This window comes from Egretta garzetta, unplaced genomic scaffold (genome assembly GCF_000687185.1).
Source record: "Egretta garzetta isolate BGI_Z169 unplaced genomic scaffold, ASM68718v1 scaffold397, whole genome shotgun sequence".
NCBI lineage: Eukaryota > Metazoa > Chordata > Aves > Pelecaniformes > Ardeidae > Egretta > Egretta garzetta.
This window is the reverse complement of record NW_009260493.1, coordinates 6856133-6869077: the sequence shown is the minus strand read 5'-3', so window position 1 is coordinate 6869077 and position 12945 is coordinate 6856133. Positions and strand designations below refer to the sequence as shown.

The window sequence follows — 12945 nt, the reverse complement described above, 5'->3', positions numbered from 1 at the left end:
ATTTTAAGGAATTATGTATTTTTTTCCATCACAGAACTTTGACAGGATATGTGACCTAAATGAAATACATCTACTTTGATAGTTTGGGTTGGGTTTTGGGTTTTTTTTGGATTTTTGGGGGGTTTTTTTAGGTCGGGGGACGGTGTGTGTGTGTGTTGTTGCTTGGGTCTTTTTTTGCTGTTTATAATAAGCAGCCGCCACTAATGTTAAATTAGAAAATAATTAGTGTATAATTACTTTAATGGAGGTTTATTTAGCCACTGCCAAGTTCCTGTAAGTGAGATTCCTGGCTCTAGCACTACAATACTGTCAAATAGGAATAAAATGCAGTATCACAGTGTATTTTACTATCACTTAGAACACAGTATTTCTTAAATCTTATTATTTTGAGACGAAATAAAAACCACACCTGGAAATGAGCTCTGGGGTGCTCCAGAAGGAATGCCATTGCATTTACAATGCAAAAGACACCCATCAACCCACATCGCACCACTTAATATAAAATCATATGTTAGAGCCGTTCAAATAAAACTAAGTAAGAAAAGAATGACCAAAGTAGTATGTTTAACTACACTGCAAAAATTCGAACTTCATATGCTACTTCGGCTCAAAAATTTATCCAGAAACATAGTATAACTGCTATTATGCTCTACACTGCTTGGGTTTCGGTTTTTTTAATACTAGCTTCTGTGGCTAATTTTATGTGTACCTCAAAAAGAAGAAAGTCTGACTAAATCAAAACTAAAAGAGGGCTGAAATCTTCCTGGGCCAGAGATAACAAACAACCTTAAATGAAGTTGTCAGACATGTATTCAGTACAATAAACTGAATACGTACCTTTGACATGATGAACCAAGGACACAATGTGCTGAATAAATGACTCTGACGTGCTTTTGCTGGCCTGTGGCAACTTAATGTGGTCAAAGATGGATCGGAACTCTTGCTCCTTCTTGACGGAATGGACAAGTGTGCTAGCAAGCAGCCTGTCTTTAGTCAAGGAAGCAGGTCTAAAATGCATCAACAACAAAAAAAGACACACAAAAAGAAACCACTAGTTTAAATAAAGATGAATGACACTGCAGGCAGGTGGAGAACCACACTGTAAAGTGGAATAATTTACCTATTGGAATCATCAAGAGGTACCGGTGCCATTTTGAGTTTAACTTCAGGACGATGGGAGTCACTGGCTATCATTTTGATCCTAAGTGGGCTCTCCTCTCTGAAGGTGGATTTTTCTCTCGCATCCAGATTCTTGTGTAGAGGGGGACTGTAATCAAAGAGTTCTTTGAGCTTTTCAGACTTTACCTGCTCAGGTGACTGAGTTTCTTTCTTCATCATTAGTCTCTCAGAACTCTTGTCTTCTTCCTTGTGCTTATCTTTTGTTGCACTAGGCCTTTCCACTACATAGCCAGTCTCTTTAAGCTTATAACTTTTCTCATCTCTAAATCCATCGCTCTCTCTATTGCCCTTGATTGATATTTTAGATTTGTATTTGGTTCCTTCCTCCTCAGCATTCCGGTGAGATGCAGTAGGAAAATTTTTACCCTGATCTGCCAGGACAGACTTTCTGAACTGTCTGTAATCCTCTGTCTCCTCTGTGTCCTCCCCTTCAGAGTCATTAAACTTTTCTTTCCCAGTCTCTTTATCAACGAAAAAATCTAAGGTTTCCTGTTCCTCCCATTCCCTTTCTCCCTCTGTCCTCCCTTTTTCTGATCCTCTCTCCTTCTGGGCCTCCTTCTCCCTGGTATTACCCCTATCAAGCAGGTATACTCTAGACTCTTCATCTGTGTACCTGTGGACAGCAAAGAAGAGACTGGTAACTCTGGATTGCATTCATTCCAGTTCACTTGCATTCCTCTTTTGTGTCAATCCCAAAACCAAGAAGAAAATACATTCCTCTAGAGCAATTAAACTTTAGCATGCAACGCTTCTCACACCATTAATGCTGTCGTTTATATACTACTAGAAGCATCTGAAGAATACAATGCCTTTCTGTAGAACACCTAGAAATTCTCTGCTTGAGTTTATAAAAAAAGCTAGTGGTTTGTTTGTTCTTTCTTAATTGGTACTCAGTTTCACATTCTCTTACACCTGTAATTTTTTTCCATCAAATTAAGATTAAATTGGGTAATTCAGACTGCAATTCATTTTTGTACTTCTTTTAGTGAAAAAGTTAAAGGAATACCATAAAAAAAAAAAGTAGTGAATTATTTTCAAGATCCTTCTCATTTCTAAGAGAATTCCAAAATCTGACACAGGCTTAAAGCATTCACTATATTGTGTACAAGCAGGGAACCTTTAGAAGGCAGCTCTCCTAAACACAAAAACACACTTACCAGTTAATTATTTCATCCACTGCCTTATCTATACGCTATTTTCACATACGTCCTAATAAGTTCACCAACTCCAATACATCTAACCCAGGGGAAGCCATATTTTTGATCTTCTAAGCAGTATATTTTTAAATAATAAATCACTGACTGGACAAATTAATTTAAAAGCCTACAATCAAACCTCTATAACATAGTCACAGCTTTGCTCTAGATTTTTGTTTTATACGACATCCACTGAAGTACAAGTCACATTAAAAAGGAACAGTCCAATGACAGTAGGATTTTTACAACTTTTTAAGATTACTACTTCATCAAACTTTTAAGAGCAAATTTAAGAATCTTATGTTAATTGGAAAATACACATTCAACTTCAAATATGCTGTCCTTCATGTCACATTATGTTCCAAGAATACCAAGACCTACCCTCTTTCATATGTAATGCAAGTCAAGGCATCAAAGTTCTCATACTGCACCACACAATTAGCAATGGATGCTGTTTATGTTAACAAAGAAATCATTGTACAACATCTGCATTTTTAGACTTCGAGAAGATTTTCATTTCAAACTACACAAAGCATTACAATTTTAAAATACTTGAACAGAATTAAGCATCAAACAAGCAAGTCTGATGCACTATTCCAACTAAGATTTTTCTTAACAGTAAATGGAGTATAAGAAAGTACACTGTAAAGGAAAAGCACAAACCAATTTTTCCTCAAGGATACACGTCCCTATCTCCAATAGCCAAAGGCCAAGAACTTGAAGTATCTTAGGAGGAAAAGCCGTATTTCAAGCTCAATTCCAACTAGACTAAAATTAGTACTATTTATTCCACGTTGTGTATTTCAAGGCACAGTGATGACCTTGTCAAAATTCTGTAACAGACATCATTTTAAGGCGCAACATAGGCTTATAATTTAAGTCTTACCTTTTCATAAACTTTCCACCTTTTGCAGTTTCTTGTTCGCCACCCTCAGGATAAAATGACCGCACTCGAGCCTCCTCACGGGGAGCACTCTGTGATGGGATTGTCTTTGCCGGGCTTCTCCTCGAAGGGACATGATGCAGTGGGCTATTCTGAGAAGGACTATAACGGCTAGAACCATTTCCAAGAGAACCAGAGCCAGACCTCTCAGGACTATGCTGAATGGAATGGGAATGTTGAGGTGTGTCCTTTGCTGAGTGGGCTGTACTAAGCAAAGGGGCATCAGAGCAAGATGAACTCTGACTAGGTGGGGTGGCAATAGAAGGACTATGGGGTGACCTTGGACTGTTATCATATGCTGAAAGACCAGGCCAAATGTCGCCAGAAGCTGCTGATGATTTGTTAAAATCGTCAAGAGACTCTGATGGGTCATGTTCAAATGTATCTTTCTGTTCATCTTGTGATTTATTTTTCAAAGGGCTATCTTGCAAAGGAGCCCCTTCAGTTTTCTTTGCCTGCTTTTCCAGAGACGCACGTCTTTTGGAAGAGACAGGTGATTTGCTGTATGGGGATGAAGAACGAGATGAAGAGGACCTCGGGGACCTGGAAGATCTGTAAGATCGACGAGATCTGCTCCGGGACCTCTGGGAAGACACAGACCTTCGTTTTGGACTTCTGGAACGTGAACGGCCACGCCTAGGGCTTCGGGAGTGTCTTCGGTTCCAGACAGGCCTATAACCTCCACGATGATATCTACCACCTCCTCCTTGATAATACCCTCTACCTCTTCCTCTGTAACCATAGGGACGTCTCATTCCTCTATTATTTCTGTAATCTCTGCGATAATCTCTAGAATAAACACGATCCCTGCTGCGAGATCGTGAGTATGTCCTTGACCGAGACCTAGAACTAAAATTAAAAAGCAAACATTAACATTTGACAATTGGAGAATTAAAAAGTGCCTTGACACTAAATGCTAGATTTCTCAAATTCAGTCAGAACGGTAAAGGAAGCAGACTAACAGTCATACAGTAACTTCTACAATCTATCTTTACTATTTCTAACTCAAAGGATTATAATAAACATGTCTATATGCCTAAGGACTGTCAGACTTCAGCATCACATGATTAAGACATTACCAGCCTCAGTGGCCTGGCCTGCCCTGCCATTTTGTTAGAGATTATCACCACGCTAGAGCATGGCATTCAGTTCCTCAGCCACCACGGTTCACAGCCTGGAACATGAAGTTGCATGACCCCCAGTTTAATATGCCAGCCTGTGGACAGCAGCTGATGAGGCAGTAAACATTCAGTTCAGCCACTTATTTTATGGGAGATGGTAATGTCCACTAGTAAGAAAGATGAGGAAAAGGATGCAGGCAAATGAGAAGACAAGATACAGCAAAGCTTATCTGCTGAAACCTTAAGTTACTCCAGTAAAGAGACTGGAAAAAGAAAACATCATGTGAAGGGGGAGGGGAGAATCAAACAAACCACAAATCACAAAGAACCATTAGCACTCTGAAATTATCTTGATATATAGGAAAACCAGCCAAGTATTAAGCAATCAAAGTAACAGAAATTACATTCAAAGCAGAATTTACCTACTGCCTAAGATGAAGTAAGATCCCAGGCTCACTTTTGCCACAGCATCATGCAAGTGAAAAATAATTTCCAGACAAAAAGTAATATACCAAACCAACTTTTCATGCAGTAAGACATCAATTTACCTGTATCTCTTTTTTCTAGAATGTGATCTGGATCTTGACCTAGAGCTGGACTGAGATCTGGACTTTGATCTTGAAGAATGTGATCTGGAGTTAGATCGACCCATTTTTCCCAGTAGATACACTCCTTCCCAAAAGGAAAAGCAGTGAGGGGAAGGTGGGGGAGGGGGGGAAAAAAAAAAGGAAGTGACTATTTAGAGTCCAAGTAAATCATATATAAATGAACAAGATGTTTATATGCTAAAATGAGAGTATTAGAAAGAGGTATAGCATTTCCTAAACAAAATAACTTTGAAGAGGATATGAGTACATTTATCAGTAAATTAAAAGCTCTACAACATTTTAAAGAATTTAACGTAGCTACAGTGCATGCAGTTTGTGTTTTCCAGCTTTAATTGCAAGCTGATCCTGTAGAAGGAGAGAGGAAGCAACAACAACAAAAAAATTTCTGTAAGTTAAGGCAAGAAATAATGCGAGTCCGGACAATTGCACATTTTCACAAATTTTAAATAAAATTCTTGCTATTTGTGTGGTTTATAGTTTCCTTGCACTTCCAGTGCACCAGTCCTTCTCTAGAAGGACTTTATAGTCACCCTTTACATAAGCAAAGAAAAATCCCTGAAGTATTCTGTCCAGCAGTTGTTGGTTTGAGCCAGGGGTATTATTTCTCTTAACCACAAGTACTAGAGCTAATCACTCTGATCCGATTTTCCAGTGGTCAATATGCCCACCCTGCATCTTTTTAGGTTAACCTTGCTTTTTAAACTACATGTAAAATGCATGTCCAACTTCAAGATTTTAACAACTAGTTAAATAATATCACTTGCAACAGAATTAAAGATTTTTCAGCTCAAATTAAGCTATGAAAACTACAATTGATTATAAAGCAATGAGTCCTAAACGAAAATAAACTCATAATAAACTATCTTTTTTTATGTACAGTCATAACAAATATCTAGAATTAGTTAGTGCTAACCATAAAAAAAATACACACCTTTTCCTTTTCTTTTCAGATCAGTGGCTAAAAATCCCCAATTTAATTAATAAAAACTTTGACCCATTACCATGTTCTTTTGAAATTGCCCAGCTTAAAAAAAAAAAAAAAAAAAAAAAAGGGTCACATTAGACAACCTGAATATAAACTGTGGACAAGAAACTACACATTTTCAGGCCTTTGTATGCTCAATATCTATAATCATCAGTTTAATAATAATTAAAACAAAAATGGAAAAAAACATTTAGCTTTTGTATTGCAAACAAGCATGAAAGCCTAAAATTACTATACTGAAAATACAAGCTCAACACAACAAGCACTTTCTGTCACAAGGTACGTTATATAATCTTTCTTGTTACCTGGGTGATATTTCAATTATATAAAGACAAATAAACACCATTAGAGCTTAATTTAAGTTAACAAAATTTCAGATATTTTAGCCACATACAAGCAAACCCAAAAGGAAAAAGCAGACCAACCTTTCCCCTATCAGCTGGTCCCTCCTGCCCCATATGACTTTCCCCACCACAGTAGTACAAGAGTTTGCATGGCCCCAAAGAGATGTAACCTCATCTGAAACTAACCCAGCAAAATACTAATTTTAACCTAAACTAGCTTTCCATTTAACTAAGAAAAAAAATTATTTACCTTGAAGAAGAGTATGTTCAATGCTGTCTTTTATTGGCTCCTTCCATTAAAAAACAAATTCACACAACCTATACTCAGAAGATGGTTTCTAATTCATAGTGTTCAATTAAACTCACAGAAAATGGCTTATAATCTCTTATGCTCATCCACTCACAGGCAACATAAATTAGCGTTTTTAAACATAAATTAAGTTTTTAAACTGTTGTAAGACATGAAGCGTACCAATTTTCCAAAAGTGATAGAAAAAAAAAATGTATTTTTTTGCTATTACAAGCAATTTTCAGACCAAACTTCAGATGCACAATACAACCCGATCTCAGCTTTAAAGGAAATGCTTTATTTTCCCCTGTATTCAACAATAACACTTAAACATTTGCATTCTATGTACAAGTACATATATACTGTACAATAGCTGACCTTTACAAGAGAGATGCCAAGTTCAGAAAGTTTTTATATACTTTAATTTCTTATTACAAGCATGAATTTTAGGAAAACAAAATCAATTATCTTTTTAAATGGCTGGGTTCAATCAGGACATTTAAAAATGGAACTAAATTAACCTTACCTCAAACTGTTAGTCAGTGCCAATGAAGTAATTGTTTCAAAACTCTCTGTTTGTGCTTTCACCAATACTGATCCCTATGGAACAGAAAAAGAGACTGTCAAAGACATTAACTTTTACTAAAGGGCAGGTAATACCTTTTGCTTAAATGGGTTCAAACATTAATCTGTTTATTATGAAAAGACAACACATAAGAAACAGCAAATTTACTCTTGGACTCAGTATAGCTGCATGTTAAGACTGGAGCAGCTCAAGAGCTAGCCATTATCAAGGGGCAAATCCTACTCCCCTTCCATACCTGACCACGCCTCCTTCAGCCTTGCTTACAGGGCTGTGGAACACCTTCACAACAGCCCTGACACCCTTCACATCCTTCAGCAAGCAGGCCCTTGATACCTAGAAATCACTTGCATATGGCTAGGTTACTGAACTGGTTTAATGAATGCCCTAACAAGTGCCAGAGCTGGATTATGGCGGAAAGAACAGCATGCAGCCAAGAGGAGGAGGCAAAAGGACAGTGGCAAACTGTTAGACCACTTTGAACGCTAGCATACAGCTTTTTACTTAACTGGAGCCATCTTTTTGGAGAAAAAAAAAAAAATTGGGATGAGGACTTAGGACAACAGTGAAATCTTTATCATTAGGTTTCTTTTGCAACATTTATACAAGCATTACTCTGTTATACCTTCATGTTTAAAATGCATACATATAGGAGTTTGCATGAATAACCAATTTAATCTTCAAAAATAAGCTCTTTTACAGGTATACAGAAACAAAGCATAATTGTAATGGTGAAACCAGTCTCAAGTGTATGAACATTTCACCAGCCTCAGGTTTTAATTACCTCAAAGCCTTAAGACTGTATACATTCGTAGCCTCACTCAACATTAAGCAAACTTTCCAATTCTACTCAAGCAACTTGGAATTTTGTCCCAATTCAATATTGAACGGATATCCCAGAAATTCTGCATCTCAACAATTTATTCATTAAAACCAAAGCCATAAGACATCCACTGCTCCTAAACAACACTCTCACACTTGTTCACAGATGTTTTCTTCATCTAGAAGAAATGTAGCACTTGTGTTCATAAACACTGCTTTCAAAAGTCAACTTACCATTCACTAGTAGTAACCAAGATATTTCCAATTTCTACAAAATACATGCTTTAATAAGATTAAGTTTTTACTTCTCAGCAGCAGCAAGCACGAGTCTCTGAAGGAGCACAGTAGTGTATTGGACCATTTCAGACCTTGTCTAGACAAAAGGCGAGATGGTATTAGCTAGCAAAGGTTAATTACGGCATTCAGAAGTCTAGTACAGAAAAAGTAATACAAACTTCAGTTAAGTGGTTGAAGTTCAGTTCGAGATTTTAAATCAGAATTTAAATCATCTCTACTTCTGACTTTTAAAAACCATCTGTTGGTGTTAGCTGAAATCCTAATTTAGACAAGTCTTTAGATCCTGGGGATATAGAACAAGATAAGTTACTTCACCTTTAAGACATCTAGGCAGAAGACATGATCTTAAATTACTTTAGCTCAAGCTCTGGCAGTCAGTTTCAAACAGGTTTAGGGATCTTTTCTAGCAATTGGCAGATGTGAGAAGTAGCCACACTTTTTTTTTTTTAAACAGCCATTCGATATAACACATCCATCAAACCCTGGCAGCTAAAATATATTTGCTACCCTTCTCCGTAATTTTTTTTTTTTTAAAGAAGAGTATGGATATAACATTTTAAAAGAAGAGTTTTGAATAGAAATCCTTAAATATTGAATAAAAAACCCTCAACTATTTGCAGCTTTTGTTTCCATTTAATTGTAATAGGTAAAAGGTTGACTCACAAAACCCCCTCTTCCAAAAAAAACGCTCATACTTAGGAACAAAAATTGAAAGACTACATAGCTGGTTTTTTGAATAAAGGCTTGTCTGTTAAAAATTTTCAAAATATGCAAGAATCTAAAATTTTATTAACCTCTATTAAAGCTAATTTAGAAAAGGATAGTGGCAGATATAGAAATGTGTAGGAAAACAGCTCCTTTTAACAGTGAGCTTCTCCATGTTTCACACTTTCATAGACAAAAAGTATACATTCCTCCGAAAGCATCACAACTACAGAACACTGTTTCACTGTATCAAAGTCACCCACAGTCTCTTCCTGTAGACTCTCCTGCTCATCATCAGCCTATAGCAGCTATACCACGTCAAGTAAGGACATGAGTAGTAAAGGGCAATGAAAAAGAGATGCTAAGCATCGTATGTTGCTACACAACATCATCAATCACTAAATGAAAAGACTAGTTGCCCCTCTCACTTCAGTGCATGAACCTTATCTCTGGACTAGTCTCAGAGGACACCCAGAATCTGCCAAAGGTGCATATTAAGAACGTGACACAAGATGTCATTACTAACACTGACCATTTTTAACAGAGGACCATGACTGCTAGGAGCATGGTCTATACCTGAAACACCAGGGCCATAATCCAGATGCTTTCTGCAACTCAAGCTTCTTTTTCCCTCGCTTTCTGCCACAAATATGGAAAAGAGATGCTTGATCTCAACCATTTCACTCCTGTGTTAGAAAATCTGGATATTACAAAGGAAGCTGCTGTAGCTCCACAGTACTTTAAACCAGAGTAAGTCGGCTCCACTAGTTTAAATAAACAGTCCCCTACCCTTTGTTTCCTCACAGTCCTGATGACGTTCTCCCTTATGCCAGCACAAGTATTTCTACAGCCACATAGTGAATTAGATCAGAAAATGTATGGACCACCTGGATTAGTTTCAATACAAACGATTTTTCCGATACTGTTCATGGGACAGCCCCATGAACATTTGGGCCAACACAGGGAAGTTGCAAGAACAGCCAGACAGGACTGCTGCTTTTGGCAGCACTGCAATCCTAAAGTTTCCCTGAAATTAGCTTGGCAGAGCCATCAGCAACAACAAACATGGAAGTTAAGCTTTTTAACAGTACTTGCAAGCAGCTTTAAAAAAAAATAAAAATTTAAAACACCCACAACCCCCCCAATGAAAAAAAAAACACCCAAAAAACAAAATACCCCAAACAACCTAACCTCAACACAGAAACCTAGACATTTTTAAAAAATTGATAGTCCGCTACCTGTCAGATACTGAGTCACATCCATGACCAAAGAGGGAGTCAAGAAGTGTTTCTTAATAACATAACAGCAGGATCTTTGGGTGTCTTACATCAGTCTCAGCCAGTAAGCGTGACCATCAAGCAAAAACAAGATACATAACAGAACCAGGCTTATCCCACCGAAAGCAACACAATTAACAAGGAAGTAAATGTCACTGTTAGCATTTGCTATGTTTAAAAGAAAAATGGACAAAGTTGTTTCCAATTCCTTTAAAATATTATTTTTAAAAGCCTTTACTACACCAACTGATGTTAAAGTTTTCTCAGAGTACACAGACTACAGATGCAACATTATCTGCTAAGCCATTTTAAAAGTTCTACACCGCATGTAGAACACCACATTTTAGGACAGTTATCCCCACTTACACTAGCAAAACACTGCTTCCTCTTAGCTTCATTATTTTAGCTATCTTTCATTTATAGTCGTTTAGTAGTCTACGTTTCTCTTGCTTAGGCATTCCTTGAAAGCTGTCAGAAAGACTGAAGTCAAAATCTTGTTAAAAGTAACTCACAAGCTGTTGCCAAAATGCATTTGCGTTCAGAGATTCAGGCTTCAAAAGAAATGAGGATTATACAGTCAGGACAAAACAAAAGGGGATAGGACAGCCTTCAAGAAACCTCACAGAATTTGTAATGTTCTCTCATAATGCATGCACTGAATTAAAGGAAGTCTCTTATTGAGACACTAGTGTAAGGCATCTATTCAGTGTTTGTACATCTGCCATGCTTTCTTACCCATTCTTTACCTCCCCCCCCCTTTAATGCCCACAAACTTAACAGCAGCACATCACAAATAAAAATAGAATGCATTTCATTAGTGACTGTAAATCCATATCACTCAGATCATCAATGACTAGAATCCTACAAATACTAAAATACTGTAGCAAATTTGCCCAAACTATCTTGGAATGTACAAGTAAGAGCTGGGAAGCATATTTCTCCCCTATTTATATGCTTGCTATATAATATTATTTTCATAATATCCACACAGTTACAAAGACAAAACAGACTCATGTAAGAATCACAGCATGAAAAGTCAACTGGAACAGTAAAACATACAAAGGCCTTCTTTCCTAATTCACTCATTTCTTAATTTACAAATATTTTATACTGTTTTCTATGAAGTCAAAAAACCAGCATCCCAGTAACAGTAAAATCAGCTCTGCAAAACCATCATATGATTGGTAACTGTTCTTTTATGTAATACTATTGGCAAACACAAGCATGTTTCTCCTCTAACTAAAAACACAGAAATCAAAGTGACTACCTCTAAGAATTTTGTCAATACTCAAAAAAGAATTAGCATGCTTTTGGATACAGGTTGCTTTGGATAGCCATTCTTGTTATTTTTTTTTGTTTTAAACACTGTGTTTTCACATGCCCTTAGGCAGTGGTTTCACACAGTCTCCTTGCAATAATCTCAGAGCATGCTGCTGCAGAAAGGGCTATCTTCATTCTCTCATTTGTTCCAAGACAGATATTCATGTAAGTGCTTGGTGAGCTGGAGAAGGAAACTACTCTGGACGAAAAGACAAAGCTGACTTTTCAGCCACATCACCTCCCAGATCCCGATTCCCACAAGGCTGCACGGAGGCCAGTGCCAGCACAATGAGCAAGACAGCAATGCACTCTTTCAGAATACCTTTGGGAGAAACTCCCACACAAGATAAACCAAATGCAGTTGTAATCCAAAGGCTTACTTTCTTCAGTAGTTTCCTTCACCTATCTCCTCTACTTGTAGACAAACCCCAAATGTTCTCTGGCATTCCTCAAACTCCTACACCACAATCCCTCCTTAACAACCAGCCTGACCCTAATCCATCCAAATACCTGCAACCCTAGCTCCAAACAACAGCTCCCTGCTGACCCTTTCTAAATTCTTACAACCCCTCCAAGTTTTCTGCATCCCCAATGGCAACAGGCCCTTCCCATGGTACACACTCCCCCTGCATTCCCCTGTTGCCCCAAGAACGATTCCCTCAGCCACAGGCTTCACCTGAGGAATTGCTCCTCACAGCCAGGCCCACTAAAGCCTTGCTCAAGCCATGGAGCCAGTGCCCAGCAGCAAGGCAGTCATGCCCAAGTACTGATATATGTTAGGCATTAAACCTCTTCCTGCCACTCAGCACAGCCTGTCACTCAACATCAAAAGGGACGAGTAGGAGGAAGCAATTCCTGCCCTCCCTGCCACAACAAGCTGCATGCTTGGAGTGCACCTCAGAGCCAGAGCCTTCACCCCTTCTCATTTTCCCCACTTTTATCTGAAGCAATGGGACCATCGAAGAGGAGAAAAAGGAGGAAGACAGCATTTTCTTAGAACCCCGCATTCTATACTCAATCCTTCTCACACCAAGAACAACTATTCTAAGGGATGTTTTTATATATTTATAATAAAGCAACCATTACTCAAGCAGTGACTACTTGCAGCGTCAAGAACTCCTTTGTTTTGCATGCCCCCGGGTCTTTCTGTAGTAAAATTTAACTGCTACTGTTAGGGTAAAACTTTGATCTCAGAGATGACTTGGTAAAGGATCACCATGACGCACAAAGCAACAATCTGATTTTCGTAAGAAAATTCAAGGCGAAAAGTAGGGGG

The 12945-nt window shown here is 37.9% G+C and overlaps 1 protein-coding gene across 12 annotated transcripts in view; it reads right to left on the bottom strand.

Annotated features, from left to right (window-relative positions):
* BCLAF1 (BCL2 associated transcription factor 1) overlaps positions 1–12945 on the bottom strand; it is a 26123-nt gene that overhangs the window by 11464 nt on the left and 1714 nt on the right. For 5 of the 12 annotated variants that reach the window (XR_004842694.1, XM_009644332.2, XM_009644334.2 and 2 more), the window contains exons 2-6: positions 7192–7265; positions 4988–5111; positions 3262–4167; positions 1121–1792; positions 838–1007 (exon numbers count right to left, since the gene is read on the bottom strand). Coding sequence is in view for 11 of the 12 variants with exons in the window: in XM_009644332.2 (XP_009642627.1) it covers positions 838–1007; positions 1121–1792; positions 3262–4167; positions 4988–5091 (1852 nt within the window). In the remaining variant the exon portion in view is untranslated. Of the gene's footprint in view, positions 1–837; positions 1008–1120; positions 1793–3261; positions 4168–4987; positions 5112–5978; positions 6072–6626; positions 6667–7191; positions 7266–8304; positions 8444–12945 lie in introns of all 12 variants that reach the window. The other 7 variants (XM_035899827.1, XM_035899828.1, XM_009644331.2 and 4 more) reach the window with 5 other exon arrangements.